The sequence below is a fragment of the Haliotis cracherodii genome, unplaced genomic scaffold (genome assembly GCF_022045235.1).
Source record: "Haliotis cracherodii isolate W230 unplaced genomic scaffold, xgHalCrac1.p SCAF_15, whole genome shotgun sequence".
NCBI classification, from domain to species: domain Eukaryota; kingdom Metazoa; phylum Mollusca; class Gastropoda; order Lepetellida; family Haliotidae; genus Haliotis; species Haliotis cracherodii.
The window spans coordinates 16662931-16680761 of NW_027266270.1; the positions used below are offsets into that span (position 1 = coordinate 16662931).

The 17831-nt window shown below is 43.3% G+C and overlaps 2 protein-coding genes across 2 annotated transcripts in view; one reads left to right on the plus strand and one right to left on the minus strand.

Moving 5' to 3' along the window:
• The window catches only part of LOC139462326 (glucose-induced degradation protein 8 homolog), a 303774-nt gene that overhangs the window by 132432 nt on the left and 153511 nt on the right, over positions 1–17831 (minus strand). The window lies entirely within an intron of this gene.
• LOC139461552 (EF-hand calcium-binding domain-containing protein 5-like) lies at positions 3582–16489 on the plus strand. The gene is made up of 2 exons (XM_071243033.1): positions 3582–3639; positions 15522–16489. The coding sequence occupies exons 1-2, from the start codon at positions 3582–3584 to the stop codon at positions 16487–16489; spliced, it is 1026 nt and encodes a 341-aa protein (XP_071099134.1).

Here is a 17831-nt window from a genome sequence, read left to right on the forward strand (position 1 = left end):
ATTTTGTGACGATTAAAGGCGAATTTTAAGTCAGATTATAACGATGCTATAAAATATTCCTTGCTTAAAGCTTTCCCGATTTTTATAGCATCGTTATAATCTGACATATATCCATTCATGACCTAGCACAATTCCAGTGTACCTACATCCCATTGGGCCTACATCCTTATTTTGCCAACAGAAATTGCAGTAGGCACATTGGGAACTCTATTCATCCCTATTTATGTAAAATGAACTGAGCCACTACTGTATGAGGTGAGGTGAAATGGGGTTTAACGTCGTGTCCAACATTATTGCACTTGTATAGCGACGTGCATGCACGTATGTGTGTGTGTGGCTGCTTGTACTAGTCCGGACTGATGCCAATTTATAGTGCTAGCTCACTGAGATACCATGCCGCAGTTTAACATGAATATCCCACTCAGACACAGTCTACTGACTCCGAGCCGACCAGTCCTTTTTTTAGCCCCTTAATGTCGAGAGCCAGACAGGGTAACAACAAGTACCATCTTTTAACGTCTTTTGGTATGACGCGGCCGGGGATCGATCCCCGGCCCTTCCGCTCTCCGGGCGGACGCTCTATCACTAGACCACGGAGGCGGTCCCACTACTTTATGACTTATTTCTGATAAGAGATAAACCTGAGGATAAAAGATGAAAATTGGTTTGTCAAAATCTGTTGCCTTATCAAGTCAGGCATGTACTGTTGCACTTGTCTGTATAAACAGTAAGTAAATACAAAAACTGGCAAGAGGAATAAATACGTATTGCTGATTAAAAAAGAACAACGACAAAAATAGTATAGAACCAACCACATCAATTAACTATTTTTCTTAAGATCAATGCAATTTACGTGTTAATCCATTGTTGTTTAAACAAGACCCCTGATGATCCCAGATAGAATCCGGGGTCTTCAGCAACCCATGCTTGCCGTAAAAGGCGACAGTGCTTGTCGTAAAAGGCGACTAACGGGATCGGGTGGTCAGGCTCGCTGACTTGGTTGATACATGTCATCGTTCCCAATTGCGTGGATCGGTGCTCTTGATGTCAATCACTGGATTGTCTGGTCCAGACTCGATTATTTACAGACCGCCGTCATATAGCTGGAATATTGTTCAGTGCGGCGTTCAAAAACAAACAAAATGTTTAAACAAGCCAGATCTTATGCTGAGTAGAAATGTTAATACATATGACTTAATAAACTTTTATTTCAGAGATGGGGAAAACTGTTCTCAACGAATGATATCAAATTATGTCTTTTTCTGATTTTTCCGTTATTACTCAGTAAAGAGACAAAAACCTCACTGGAGATTTCGTTTTTTAGAACTTGGTTTGACGTATTGACAGTGATACGGATATAAATAAAAACTGATTTCAGAACATATAGGGTTAAGTGCGCCATGATCAACAATTAAAACAACACGTAGAGTGCTAAAAAGAAGATGTGAAAATAAAACACACCTCAATCCTACGCAAATACGTGGAATCAGGTCATTTATATAAATAGGGCATGGTTGCTTTCCACCAATCAGATTCAAATCATTGTAGAAATACACTAATTGTCCAGTTTACATTGACACGGGGGATTTCCTGAATGTGTCGCAGACCTGATGTTACTGTTTAACCAACCACATTCTCATTAAAAGGTATTTGGTATGTGACTGCAGTGAGATGATTTAACTCTTGGTGTCGAGAGTCGGAATATTCATGAACACATTCATAAACAATTGTGATGTGAAAATCAACACGTCAGCTTAATGAATGTTGACAGGGTATTTATACGACATTTTGTTTCTAAATGAAAAGAAAATTGTCATCATTTGTCGAGATGGTTTGAACATTTTTAGTTTCGCTATTTAACCAGGAGCATCATGAGGTTCGTGATGAGAATATGGTGAAAACTCGTTTTTCGGGACAGTACAGAACCTTGTGACATCGTTCGGAGCAACAGTTCTTTAGCAGAGGCATGCCTCCCATAGGATGGGACGTAACGTGCGAGTAATGGATTGGGCGACAGTTCCCCCTGTTAGGTGGAAAGATGGAGGCAACGAGAGGGAGGGAAATATGGGTACCACGAGTGGGTTTGGAAGATACGGCTACAGAGGGATGGAAGATGGGGCTACTAGAGGGATGGAAGATGGGGGCTACATGAGAGATGAAAGATGGGGCTACCAGAGGGAGGGGAAGATGATGCTACGGGATGAGGAGAAGATGGGGCTACTAGAGGGATGGAAGATGGGGCTACATGAAAGATGAAAGATGGGGCTACCAGAGGGAGGGGAAGATGATGCTACGGGATGAGGAGAAGATGGGGCTACCAGAGGGATGGAAGATGGGGCTACTAGAGGGATGGAAGATGGGGGCTACTAGAGGGATGGAAGATGGGGCTACTTGAGAGATGAAAGATGGGGGCTACATGAGAGATGAAAGATGGGGCTACCAGAGGGAGGGGAAGATGATGCTACGGGATGAGAAGAAGATGGGGCTACTAGAGGGATGGAAGATGGGGCTACTAGAGGGATGGAAGATGGGGGCTACTTGAGAAATGAAAGATGGGGCTACCAGAGGGAGGGGAAGATGATGCTACGGGATGAGGAGAAGATGGGGCTACTAGAGGGGTGGAAGATGGGGCTACTAGAGGGATGGAAGATGGGGGCTACTTGAGAAATGAAAGATGGGGCTACCAGAGGGAGGGGAAGATTGATGCTACGGGATGAGGAGAAGATGGGGCTACTAGAGGGATGGAAGATGGGGCTACTAGAGGGATAGAAGATGGGGGCTACTTGAGAAATGAAAGATGGGGCTACCAGAGGCAGGGGAAGATGATGCTACGGGATGAGGAGAAGATGGGGCTACTAGAGGGATGGAAGATGGGGCTACTAGAGGGATGAAAGATGGGGGCTACTTGAGAAATGAAAGATGGGGCTACCAGAGGGAGGGGAAGATGATGCTACGGGATGAGGAGAAGATGGCGGCTACTAGAGGGATGGAAGATGGGGCTACTAGAGGGATGGAAGATGGGGCTACTTGAGAGATGAAAGATGGGGCTACCAGAGGCAGGGGAAGATGATGCTACGGGATGAGGAGAAGATGGCGGCTACTAGAGGGAGGGGAGGATGGGGCTACTAGAGGACGTGAAGATAGGGGGCTACTAGAGAGATGGGACGATAGAAGTTACTAGATGAGAAGATTGCGGCTACCAGAGGGATGGGAACATTGGGGCTACTAGAGGAGGGGAAGATGGAGGTTACTAGAGGGTTGGGAAGATGGGGCTACTAGAGGGATGGGACGGTTGAGGCTGCTAGAAGGATGGGAAGATGGAGGCTACTAGAGGGATGGAAGATGGGGCTACTAGAGGGATGGGAAGATGGGGGCTTCTAGAGGAGGGGAAGATGGAGGCTACTAGAGGGTTGGGAAGATGGGGCTACTAGAAGGATGGGACGGTTGAGGCTACTAGAAGGATGGGAAGATGGAGGCTACTAGCTAGAGGGGGCGGAAAATGGGCTACTAAAGGGATGGGAAGATGGAGGCTACTAGAGGGATGGAAAGATGGAGGCTACTAGAGGAGGACTACTAGAGGGATGGGGAGATGGAGGCTAACAGAGGAGGGGACGAAGGAGACTACGACAGGGATGGGAAGTTGGTTGCTACTAGCTAGAGGGACATAAAAATGGGGCTACTGAAGGGGTGGGGAGATGAAGGCTACTAGAGGGATGGAAAGATAGAGGCTACTCGAGGAGAACTACTAGAGGAGGGGATGATGGTGGCTACTACAGGGATGGGAAGATGGAGGCTACTAGCTAGAGGGAGCAGAAAATTGGCTACTAAAGGGATGGGAAGATGGAGGCTACTAGAGGAGGACTACTAGAGGGATGGAAAGATGGAGGCTAACAGAGGAGGGGACGAAGGAGACTACTAAAGGGATGGGAAGTTGGTTGCTACTAGCTAGAGGGACATGAAAATGGGGCCACTGAAGGGGTGGGGAGATGAAGGCTACTAGAGGGACTAGAGGGATGGACAGGTAGGTCCCATGAATGGGAAAGGAAAATGGAGGCTACTAGCTAGAAGTGGAGGAAGTTTGATGCCTCCTGTAGATTGGAAGATAGATAATAGAGGGCTGAGAAAATGGTTGATAGTAGCGGGGTTGGAAGATGTGTGCATGCGATGGCGTTGGGGGATACGTGCAGGTGCTACCAGTCGGTTGGAAGGATAGATGTTTCCTGTAGGATTGTTAGAAATGCGATTGGAAGACGGATGCTAGAAGTGAGTGAGTGAGTGAGTATGTTTTTACGCCGCTTTTAGCAATATTCCAGCAATATCACGGCGGGGGACACCAGAAATGGGCTTCACACATTGTACCCATGTCGGGAATCGAACCCGGGTCTTCGGCGTGACGAGCGAAAGCTTTAACCACTAGGCTACCCGACCGCCCCGGATGCTAGAAGTACGACGGAAAGATGGATGCTAGAAGTAAGATGGGAAGATGGAAGCTAGGATTGAGAAAGGAAGATGATGCAAGGATTGATATGGGAAGATGGATGCTAGAAGTAAGATGGGAAGATGGAAGCTAGGATTGAGAAAGGAAGATGATGCAAGGATTGATATGGGAAGATGGATGTTAGAAGTAAGATGGGAAGATGGAAGCTAGGATTGAGAAAGGAAGATGATGCAAGGATTGATATGGGAAGATGGATGCTAGAAGTAAGATGGGAAGATGGAAGCTAGGATTGAGAAAGGAAGATGATGCAAGGATTGATATGGGAAGATGGATGCTAGTACTGGGATGGGGCTGCAGGTGCGTCATGTGGCATTGGAGATGGTTTATTAGAAACGGCTGGGTTTCATAACTTTGGACTGCCAGTATAGCGGTCAGTATTGCCCTCTTTCTTAGTGCATATGTACAGTATTCCTTTCACGCCATTCCGCTGTGTACTGTGCTTATGACGTATATCAAGGAGTCGGCTTAATATTCATATCTCATTGAGTCGTGACTCAAAATTATCGTGGGTATGAGATTTTTGCTGGAGCCAAACCATTTTTTTTCGATCACGTCTTACACCTACACACCTTTCTCTGTAATGAGAAAACCAACAATTATATTTCACATGTCAAGCGAACACTTTCCCTTTCTTCATTTTTTTGGGAACAAATAAGGTTTTTCCTGAAAAGAAAAGGACAATCCCTGTCAAATTTCCATACAAGAAGACTAGACATCTTTGGTTCAATATCTTCAGTCATTGTTCAATACCATGTTCCATACAGTGCGGGCAGAACTTGATTCTTCTTGTTTCTCTGTTAGCCATGCATATTGAAGGATCACTTTCTCCGAGGCCTAGTGTATGGTCATTCACCTGACTAACATACCTGTCAAATAAAAACGACAAAACCCTTTCCATATTCTTAAGACATCTCTGCCAAAAAACAGAGTCGGATTACAATTCCGACAATATCATGAGCATGTGTTTGTGAATCACTATCAAATAGTGATGATACCAGGTGTTCGCACAAAGGTAAGCGTATCCTGCCCCTCCGGAGGCACCCGTCTCAAACACATGCAAAGGCAAGGCAATTGTTCATCTAAAAATACAGGAACATATGGTACAAGTTAAAATAGGGACTTGCATCGGACACTATCCCCGTCACTGATGCATCACATTTGGAAATGCCCTGCACATGTCTGACAAAAACACCCGTACACAAATAGCAGACAAACTTGGACTTCAACAAGTATGTCTTTATTTCAGAACGAAAGGAGGTAGTACATTTAAACCATCCAGAGTTACATCCCTTGAATTGCAGACGCGCGCTTCCTCCTCAAATCAATACGCTGCCTTTGTGTGAACAGTTAGATCGTTAAGACAGACGTACAGATGTGTGGTGTGAAAAGGTAGGTGAAGAAGTGTGGTGGTAGAGCTCTGTCCCGTGTGAGTTTGGGTAATAATGTGGTGTCGGGATTCCTGGTTTCTCCAGCAACTACTTCTGGGCGAAGGACGTGACAAGATGTATCCGGTTGTCAGGTTCTATGAAGATTCCGGGGTAGAAAAGGTCTTCAGCAACCCATGCTTGCCGTAAAAGGCGACTATGCTTGTCGTAAAAGGCGGCTAACGGGATCGGGTGGTCTGGCTCACTGACTTGGTTGATGCATGTCATCGATCCCAATTGCGGGGATCGATGCTCATGATATTAATCACTGGATTGTCTGGTCCAGACTCGATTATTTACAGACCGCCGTCATATAGCTGGAATATTGCTGAGTGCGGCGTTAAAGAACAAACCAACCAACCAACCAACGACTTGGTTAATTGCGTGCACGTACCCGACAGGATCGGCGTTCATAATGTCAATCAATTGATTGTCTGGTCCAGAGTAGATTACTTGCAAGCCGCCGTCATGCAGTTGGAATAATACTGTATGCAGCGTTAAGCATCAAAGCAACAAAACAGCAACGATTTGTAAAATGAGATACGTGGATTAATTTAACTGTTGTTGATATTGCAACCGGTTTTATACGACGTCAGGTCGACGTTTTATGCACACTAAGATACTATCGGTTGGTTTGGTTTGTTGTTTAACGCCGCACTCAGCAATATTCTAGCTATATGATGGCTGTCTGTAAATAATCGAGCCTGGACCTGACAATCCAGTGATTGACATCATGAGCATCGATCCACACAATTGGGATCGATAACATGCATCAACCAAATCAGCGAGCCTGACCACCCGATCCCGTTAGTCGCCTCTTATGACCAACATGGCTTGCTGATCTTCACGGGTCACTAAGATGCTATCAACCTCGGCATAACGTATTGAGGGGGGGGGATCCTGCTCCGGACCACAAGCTACCGGAATCCGAGCGACATCAGCTTGTGTCCGTCATTCACTATGGTGGGGATGCAGATGTGTATAAAGCGTTCGTAAACTCCTTTAACACAGGTCTGATTTAACCCCTTAATTCCGAGCGCCCGGCATGGTAACAACAAGTACCATCTTTAGACGTCTCTTGGTATGACGCGGCCGGTCGTCGAACCCGTTAAAGATGGCGTTTTGGAAATTACGTGTCAAACAGAGCTAGAAAACATCAATCCAGCTCAGGCACAAGTAAAACGTGCAAGTAGAAATACTACATGTATTCACTTTTGAAAATGTCGGAGTGAGTTTGAAAATAAATCTTAAATCTGTTTCAATGGCAATAGAAATTTGCCTTCTGTGAAAATTCTGTTAGTGACTAAATAAATCATTTTGTGAATATATACAAATACAAAATGTACAAAATAGTTGGTTCCTGATATGTTTGTAATGAGAGTGTCATTGGGGGTTGCTGTATACATATGAAGATATTATTAGTTATAATGTTTTACTTATGTATTTTATTGATTGTATAATGGCCAGGTGTATTATGTACACATGACACATTAATAAACTATATTATTATTATTATTATTATTATTATTATTATTATTATTATTATTATCATTATTATTATCATGATGAATTTTTCAGGTAAAAACAATTGTGACTTTTAATCAATCATGAAACACAATTGTGTTCACGTCAAGAGTCAAGTTAATGAAACGTTGATTGTAAAACCTACCACCGGAACGCCCCGGACATTGTTGATATTGCCCGCCATGAAAGTTAATCAACATTAAGAAGAACCTTATGTTACTGTAGTGTGACGTCATCAGAGGTTTATATGGTCATTTTTACCGACTCTGTTTGTTGATGTGTAAATTCACATTTGGATAGCTTATATTCAGCTCTTTATTTTGGTACCTACATCTTCCGTATTGGTTTCGTGTTAGTCTGCTGCTCGTGTTTTCCGTATTTTAGAAAGCACAATTCTGTAAGCTCACCAGGTTTTGTCGGTCTCCAACCTAGCAAGGAGATGAGGGGTTAACCTCGCAGACGTCCGCGCGTATCGTTTCTCTTGGCTAGCCCGTCTACAGATGCATGGTCAGGTCGAAACGTAATTTCGCTAGTAAATAACTACGGGGCAGTTTTGATCTGGTACTGACTAACTTCTTGTGTTCTTGAGCTGAACGTATTGGCTAGGGTGTTATATTTTATATCCCTTTTCCTAGTAATCTAGTTTAGGTCAAGTACCTTTTCATTGTCGTGAGTCCAGATACTGTATTTTCTGGAAGTCTAGTATGTATTTTCTGTGGCGACTTGAGTCAAATTAGTGTTCGTCTAATCATAACTGTCCATGCCAAGGGACATAGCTTAGCGGTAGGCCCTCATCGCTCACTCCTACCATACTAACAGTTGGTGTTTGAAGAACGATATGTCTGTGAACTAATCCAAATCTAAAGTTAGTCATTTCCGTGGTGCAAGAGTGAAAAGAACAACCGAGGCTTTCAAGTGTGGAGATGAATATTTGGAAATAACGGAGAAATATACATATCTGGGAATACTACTCACAGAGCACTTAGATTACAAGAGAATGGCTAAGGCATCAGCTAGTTGGGCTAGCAGAGCGCTAGGGCTTTTAATAGCGAAATTCAAGCTTTTATGCGGCATGGAGTTTGGAACTTTTACGAAACTCTGTGACTCAGTGGTGTGGTCGGTGATTGAATACGGAGCTAACATTTGGGGTACATACATGTACAACATGTCATGCATAGAAGCTGTCCAGAACCGAGCCATGAGATACTTCCTAGGGTTGAGAAAATTTGCGCCAAACAACGCTGTTTCCGGAGACATGGGCTGGGTCCCGACCACAGTGCGACAGTGGGGGTCAGTCACCCGACTATACATGCACCATAGGAGAATGGACCATCAGCGTCTCAACTACAAGATATTCAAGTGGAGTCATCAATGGGCAATAAGACGAAAATCCAACTGGACCTTCCGACTACACAAGAAGTTACAGGAATCAAGCCTAACTCACATTATACCACTGGAGAAAGTATATGGAAGTCATTACATTGTGAATACCATCCAAGATAAGACTATGCAGCAATTTAAAAAAAATGGAGGAACGAGGTTTCACAACAGGAAGGAAAGAGAGGAATCGGCGGAAATAAGCTAAGAACATACAACAGTTTCAAGGAAGGTTACGAAACGGAGTATTATGAACCCCTATACCGAGGAGATACAGGTCGGCTTTAGCCAAGTTCAGGAGTGGGGTGGCGCCCCTCAAAGTAGAGACTGGACGCTACACAAACACGCCCCTAGATGAAAGAATATGTCCATTTTGTGCTGATGGTATAGAAGACGAAGAGCACGTATTACTAAGATGCCCTAACTATGAAACCGAAAGAGAAGAACTGTTAAGAAAATGTTGCGATGTAGAAGACGATTTTAAGAATTTCGATGATCCGAGAAAAGCCAGTTGTATCCTGTCTTCCCAAGATGTGATATATTTAAGTGCCAAAACCTCCTTTAACATTTGATCTAAAAGATATGATTGCCTTTATTCTTAATTCATTGTTTTACTTTTACATGCGTTGTAGTTTACACCCCCCCCCCCCCCCCCCCCCCCCCTTACGAAATAGTTGAGGGCATTGCCTAAAAGTCGGGCCGGGCCGGGCCAAGACGGGCCAACGTGTTATTGGCTTAGTACCTTATTATCAGCAATCATACCTACATATTATTGATGTAACACACACACACACACACATGACATTACTGAACTATCACCAACCAATAACGTGCACCATAATTAATTCGGAGTAAATCACTTGAAAACCAGAAAGTGGAGCTGTGTGTAAGCGACGCTGATTTAGGTAACATGTAAAAGATCAATCGTTAAACGAAATAAGATTTGAAACGTATCAAATACTTCAAGCTATCGTGATACAAATTTCCATCTGTCTGCGTAGCGTTTATATTTATAGGAACGTACTATATCTAAGTTAATACTACTAAATAATGTCACTGTTCATCGTATTTAAAGCAGACGCGTTGGTTAAAGTAGACCTCTTCTCCCCATACTCTCAACAGTCTCACAAGTGTTCGATCCGAGTTGGCCCGGGCTGTCAAAATCAACTTAAACCTCACATATGTAACATGAAATGGATTCACACCTATAGATTAGTATTTTATCTACCTACATACCACTTAATAGTGTCTCACATCGCGGATTTAAAGAAAACAAGGTGCTTAAAGTGAAGCCCTTTTCCCTCTACATTCTCAATATAGTCTCTATCAGAAGTGTTTGGCTTGTGTTGGGTCCGACTTGGCCCGTGTGGTCAAAATCAACTTAAACTTCACAGATGTAACATCAAATGTGTTTACATCTATAGACAATGTAACCAATGTTATATTTGGGATAACACTTTCTTGGTAAAGTACAGATTCTAGTACTTATTTTGGGTTGAGTCCCGTCCGGGATTCGAATCCACATCTACCAGGGTGAGGCACCTAATCGCCAGCACACAAAGTCAGCGATCTAACCCACTCAGCCACCGAGGCTTCCACGAAAATGAAAGTCCGACAACTGGTAGTCTAGAGTACCCCCCTGACAAGTGTAAATTGGCACGGCTCCCATGGCCGAAAGCTATGAATACACAATGCCATTTAGAAAGTGATCAAATGTAACTAAAATGTAACATTTTAGTGGAAGCCTCGGTGGCTGAGTGGGTTAGATCGCTGACTTTGAGTGCTGGCGATTAGGTGCCTCACCCTGGCAGGTGTGGGTTTGAATCCCGGACGAGTACTAGAATCTGTACTTTACTAAGAAAGTGTTATCCCAAATATAACATTAGTTACATTTGACCACTTTCTAAATGGCATTGTGTATTCATCTATAGACAAGTATTATGTCTACCTAATTACCAAAAATATAGTGTCTCAGATCGCGGTATTTAAAGAAAACAAGGAGCTCAAAGTGAAGCTTCTGTGTGTAATCGGTTTAATTGTACGGTAAACATTGTAGACAGACAGACAATAATTTATTAATGTCTCACTTCTGTACATACATAAAACAGCTTTGTACAAATAAACATTGATAGAATGTACAGAACCATTCAATAGAATTATGAGAGATAATTAACAGAATATTCCACTGCTAAGTATATGATAAATTGTTGAATTAACATTAGATAAGGTTGAGAATAAAGTGTGTGTGTTTTCAATACATCTTCGACTGGTGAGTCGTCTGCTCGATGATAACCATCCTACTCATATTTTTACCCTTTTCCCCATTGTTGGAAAGTGTGTCGTCTGCTACCCCAGCTGGACCAGCTGGTAACAATTAATCACAAGCTGTCAATAGACAATACATTATAATACATCAAGATGGCAGTTTCCATGTAAAGATTAAGTATTTCTAAGCAACTTAAAGATATGCACAGTTTCTAGATATATGTATCTTTAATTTGCTCAGAAATAATAATCTATACATGAAAACTGTCATCTTGATGTATTATTATGTATATTGACAGCTGGCGATTGAGTATGAGGTTATACTGTATCATTTTTATTGTTTTGATATTTTGCAATATGTTGTTTTCATCAGTAATTAGTTTCGGTGTGTCTTTTTTACGAGGTGTTTTTCATTAAGATTCACCGCCAGCCCGATTGTAACAATTACATGTACACTTTGCTCTGACGATGCCGGTTGATGTTGTTCAATACAGGCTGGCGGTGGGTGTTTTTGAATCTATTCTACATGCCAATCATTTCGGTAAGATGATACACATTTCTCTATATTTTGGGTTACTTTGCTTATATAATTTCCGATTATCATTCTTAGTTTTACTTTTTCTCTTCTTCTGTGTATGTTTAAAGCAAGAACTGGTCGGCTCGGAGTCAGTATACTGTGTCTGAGTGGGGTATTCATGTTAAACTGCGGCATGGTATCTCAGTGAGCTAGCACTATATATCGGCATCAGTCCGGACTAGTACAAGCAGCCACACACACGCACAAGCGTACGTGCACGTCGCTATATAAGTGCAATAATCTTGGACGCGACGTTAAACCCAATTTCACCTCACCTCACATACACTGATACCATTTTCAAATCGTAGCCTGTATTAAGGAATATATTTTAGATCTTAAACCAGAGTATAATAGACAGCCTGAGCTGGAGGCGCGCGTGGATATGTTGACAGTTTTTACGTAGTTAGTGTTAAAACCGAATGTTTGCGAGGATTAATAAGATTTCTGAATTCTGTTACAACAGTAACCGTACATGTATTTGTTACATTAAGTCATTTCATTCAAATTTGTTTGGTATGATTATGTCTTATATTTATTTTTGGATGGAAGGTACAGTTACCAAATATAATATGCTGAAATATCAATTCATTATGACCATATTTCATAATCTATTTTTTAAAGTAACCCTCCTTACATTAAAGATATCTATTTAAAGAATATAGTGTACTTGAAGACATTGCAACAAACCGAATAATCAGGGGGGAGACTTTATACTGAGGGGGGCGCGAAATATATCCGCCCGGGAGAAATTTATTTCAGAACAGATTCTCCGGGGGAGAATCTGTACCGGTATAAAATCTCCGGGGGGAGAATTTGTACGGGGGAGAGTTTATACCGGGACACCGGCTTCACTGGCTCTCTGTACGTTTTGTCGAGGGGCGGTCGGGTAGCCCAGTGGTTAAAGCGTTCGCTCATCACGCCGAAGACCCGGGTTCGATTCCCGATACGGGTACAATGTGTGAAGCCCATTTCTGGTGTCCCCCGCCGTGATATTGCTGGAATATTGCTAAAAGCGGCGTAAAACCATACTGACTCACTCACGTCTTGTCGATTGTCTTGATAGCGTGTTTTTTAAGCTATCTTTTGTAATAACTGTAATACAGTTGCTTCGCTAATCAGTTTGTATATTTGTTTATAGTTTATTAATCAATGATCAATGTCAGTGTCAACTGGGGTCTAGAACGTGCAGATTACCTCTCTTTAGTTTCTTTTAGCTGATAATAGTAAAACTGTGAACCACGTTTTCTATTAGTAATTTCTTAGAATCTTATTTAATGACACCCAAGTCTAAGGAGCACAGATCAGTCACAGGACAAGTGTTATTTGGGGGCTCGGCCGGGATACCTCAGTTTTATGATTAGAGGGTTATTTTTGTTCTTTGGCCAAACCAGGTTTTAGTTGGCTGGTTGGTTTGTTGTTTAACGCCGCACTCAGCAATATTCCAGCTATATGACGGCGGTCTGTAAATAATCGAGTCTGGACCAGACAATCCAGTGATTGACATCATGCGCATCGATCAACGCAATTGGGATCGATGACATGTATCAACCAAGTCAGCGAGCCTGACCACCATATCCCGTTAGTCGCCTTTTACGACAAGCATAGTCGCCTTTTACGGCAAGTATGGGTTGCTGAAGACCTATTCTACCCCGGAATCTTCACGGGTCTTTTAGTGGTTGAATTTGCGTATCAGTGGTAGGGCAGTATTCGTGGTTCACAGTTGGTAAAATGCCAGAATCAAGTAAACCTTCTGAAGCTATGATTAAGATGGTTTCTAAGGATGAATTGCTGGAAATGGCTGTTCATTATCAAGTAGATTTACAGTTTGGCTTAGGTGTTCGGCAAATTGGGAAGTCGTGATTTCCGAGGTACGCTCGGATCATAACGGGGTGGGGAGTACAGGGCGAGGTTGAAATTGATGCAAATAGCGCAGGTCTCCACTTTGCTGAACAGTTCGTGTTGAGGTAACCAGAATCAGAGGAAAGGAGGTTAGAGGTTGAGGCTCAAAGAGAGGAGAGACAGTTATATGCTGAAAGGGAGTTAGTGAGTGACTTAAGATTTTAAGTCACATCAGCAATATTTCAGCCATATCGTGACTTTCAAAGGTTATACATAATAAATACATGTAAACTATCAAAACCTGTCAACAAGGGACAGTAAAATAACTAGACTTATCACAGATCATAATTTAAAACTAGGATGGAACCATAAAATTACATCACTAGACAGAACAATACATTATAAAAAAGAGCTATAGATCGCCAGCAACTGAAGGTAGATCGCCATACTTTGGACTATGGGGACTTACAGTAACTTTGCTACCTGCATGGATCCCAGCAGGATTTACATCATCCCTTCAGTTGTTGGGGACGATTAGGAAATTTAGCCGAATTTAAAAGAACACATATTCTACGATTAAAACTATGATAGGAATAACGTACTTCGAATGATATGGACTTATTATGCCCTCTCAGGGGGACAATAATTTTACAGTACTTTAACCCTCATTAAGGGCACAGCCAATAACAATGATCAACAACAAATAGTAAATAGTTTGTTAATTAATGAAATATTACATATTTCTAACTTAATTTAACTTCAATGTTTTAAAAACTAAGATTGAGTTCCAGTGACAAGAAGTAAGGATGTTCTTCTGATAGAGTCACTGATTCTTACTGATCTTTACCTAACTTGATGAGTCTGAGATGGAGGTTTTCTTCGGGCAGTTGGAAAGAATAGCCGCAGAGTTACAATGGCCTGAGGAATATGGTCGATGACATGTTTCAACCAGGTCAGCGAGCCTGACCACATGATCCCGTTAGTCGCCTTTTACGACAAGCATAGTCGCCTTTTACGACAAGCATCGGTTGCTGAAGACCTTTTCTACCCCGGATCGTCACGGGCCCGCTGCTACAGATGGACTTTGGTGCTGCTCCTCCTCTTCATAAAAGAATCTATCGCAAGGTCAACAACCGTCTTACTAGACTTAAAGAACAGTTGGTGTCTGGTATCAAGACTCCATTGCAATATTTGGACTCTGTTGGGAAACGTTTGAGGCTTGGCTGACTTTAATGTAGACACTAACTTTGTGAGTCTTATAAGTTATATTCTTGTGTTTTGATGACTGAGGATGAGTGCTTAGGTTTATTTATACACATGTGAAATATGTTTTAGCTGAAATATGAAGTAAATAAATGATTAAATGCAGTATGAATTTATCTCTTTCGTCTTTATGGTGTAGTACAGTATCTGACAACTAGCTAGGGAATGAGTGGGACTAGCCTATTTTCCTTATGGGTAACAGCTGTTGGTAATAAGGGTACTCAACCACGATATGTGTGAACTGTCAGACAACTGGGGTATCTGACAAACGCCGCTGACACGAATTGGCATCTGGTGATTGCGTGGGTTAATCAAAACAGCGCCGGCTAGACGTCTGAGAGTTGGAGCGTTGTTTCCCTTTAAAATACATAACAGGAGTGTGAAGAATTAATGTTTAACGATGTTATGCGGAACAAACTCTCGAATGGAACATTAAACCGGTGGATCGCATCCCCAGGCAGAGTTTGTGCTGTGTAGGATCGATGTTGAGATGAGATCAAGCGGAATACAATCGATAGAAACTTGAAACTTTATTTGGTGCAGTTTAAATGCTTGTCTACAAAACGAGGTCCAGCTGAAGTGAGCAGGAACTAGGTGCAGAGAACGGGGTCGAGTTGGAGAGTGCAAAGTCCAGTGAACGGGGTGGAGTTGGAGAGAGCGAAGTCCAGGTGCAGAGAACGGAGTGGAGTTGAAGAGAGCAAAGTCCAGGTGCAGAGAACGGAGTGGAGTTGAAGAGAGCAAAGTCCAGGTGCAGAGAACGGAGTGGAGTTGGAGAGTGCAAAGTCCAGGTGCAGAGAACGGAGTGTAGTTGGAGAGAGCGAAGTCCAGGTGCAGAGAACGGAGTGGAGTTGGAGAGAGCAAAGTCCAGGTGCAGAGAACGGAGTGGAGTTGGAGAGAGTGAAGTCCAGGTGCAGAGAACGGAGTGGAGTTGGAGAGAGCAAAGTCCAGGTGCAGAGAACGGGGTCGAGTTGGAGAGAGCAAAGTCCAGGTGCAGAGAACGGGGTGGAGTTGGAGAGTGCAAAGTCCAGGTGCAGAGAACGGAGTGGAGTTGGAGAGAGCAAAGTCCAGGTGCAGAGAACGGGGTGGAGTTGGAGAGATCAAAGTCCAGGTGCAGAGAACGGGGTGGAGTTGGAGATAGCAAAGTCCAGGTGCAGAGAACGGGGTGGAGTTGGAGAGAGCGGGTCCAGGTGCAGAGAACGGGGTGGAGTTGGAGAGAGCGAGTCCAGGTGCAGAGAACGGGGTGGAGTTGGAGAGAGCAGGTCCAGGTGCAGAGAACGGAGTGGAGTTGGAGAGAGCGGGTCCAGGTGCAGAGAACGGGGTCGAGTTGGAGAGAGCGGGTCCAGGTGCAGAGAACGGGGTCGAGTTGGAGAGATCAAAGTCCAGGTGCAGAGAACGGGGTCGAGATGGATAGAGCGGGTCCAGGTGCAGAGAACGTTGTCGAGATGGATTGAGCGGGTCCAGGTGCAGAGAACGGGGTCGAGTTGGAGAGAGCAAAGTCCAGGTGCAGAGAACGGGGTCGAGTTGGAGAGAGCGAAGTCCAGGTGCAGAGAACGGGGTCGAGTTGGAGAGTTGCGGGTCCAGGTGCAGAGAACGGGGTCGAGTTGGAGAGAGCGGGTCCAGGTGCAGAGAACGGGGTCGAGTTGGAGAGAGCGGGTCCAGGTGCAGAGAACGGGGTCGAGTTGGAGAGAGCGGGTCCAGGTGCAGAGAACGGGGTCGAGTTGAGAGAGACGGGACCAGGTGCAGAGAGAGAGGTCGAGGTGCATCAAGCAGGGTCCGGGTCTGCCTTCTCAGCATACAAACCTTCTGATTATGACATTTCCTACAGAGTGAGTGAGTTTAAGGTCGCATGGTCAGTATCTCTGCCGCAGAGCCAGGGGACAGAAACCTGCATCCTTGATGCCATAGGGTAAAGTGACAAGGGATAGGTTTTTTTATATAGAATGACGAAATATCGCGTTTATAATTAACGAAAATAGTTGTATGTCTTGAAGTGCTTATAAAGTGACAATATTCCCGACAATAAGAAATAATTACAGTGATGACAAAAATCGCAAAGCGGGCTTTTCATGAAATATCCATCATCACTGAGTTTTGATCAAGTAGCTACAATCGGGTAAGGGTTTACCGTCATGTGGCTGCGAGCGGCTATGTTTAACAAGGTCCAGGTAAATTTTGAAAATTGAAAAGATTGAAAGCTGTACACCGATTCCTACTTCACACTCCCGAAATTATTTGTTTTGGATGGAAACTTGAAAGCTCAGCACCCCTCCCAAATACCTACTTCCGCACAACCCGTGAAGATCCTTGTTAGAATAGGTCTTCAGCAACCATGCCTGCCGTAAAAGGCGACTATGCTTGTCGTAAGAGTCGGCCAACGGGATCGGATGGTCAGGCTCGCTCACTTGGATGATACATGTCATCGTATCCCAGTTGATCCCGCTAGTCGCCTCTTACGACAAGCATAGTCGCCTTTTACAGCAAGCATGGGCTGCTTATTCTCTCCCGGATCTTCACGGGCCGGAAAGAGAAGTAACTGTGTAGCTGGTGAAAAGTGTGTAATTTGTGCCAGCACCAAAACCAGCCTCCCCAAACACCAGGCCACAAAAATGAACATTTTGTAAATAGATTAAAATAAAACAACTACCACACGCAAAAACTAAATTCACCAAACTAATCAATCCCAATTGCGTGGATCGATGCTCATGTTGTCAATCACTGGATTGTCTGGTCCAGACTCGATTATTTTTCATACTGCCATCATATAGCTGGAATATTGCGGCGTTAAACAAACAAACAAACAAAAATTCCGTAAAAATGATTAGGAGCTCCAAAACTCTCTTTCGCGTCTTACTTTCCACTTCCGTAAAGAGGATTTAGGAAATAGAAACCTTAAAAACTGGAATTTTATTGCTAACTTTAAACTTTCTATTTCATAGTTTGGGAAGCTAATGTTAACGGTGGCCAATTTTTCGTGAATGCTACCTATATGTCAGAAATGAGAACGATGAGAATTTACGACAAACATTCTCGTTGGTATTTACGACAACCGATGTTATCTTAAGCT

Bases quoted from the DNA above. Each gene is read 5' to 3' on its own strand.
- LOC139461552 (XM_071243033.1), top strand. From the start codon at position 3,582: ATGGGGAGATGGAGGCTAACAGAGGAGGGGACGAAGGAGACTACGACA. The intron at 3,640-15,521 runs GTTGGTTGCTAC...GTCCAGGTGCAG, and splicing joins GACTACGACAGGGATGGGAA to AGAACGGAGTGGAGTTGGAG.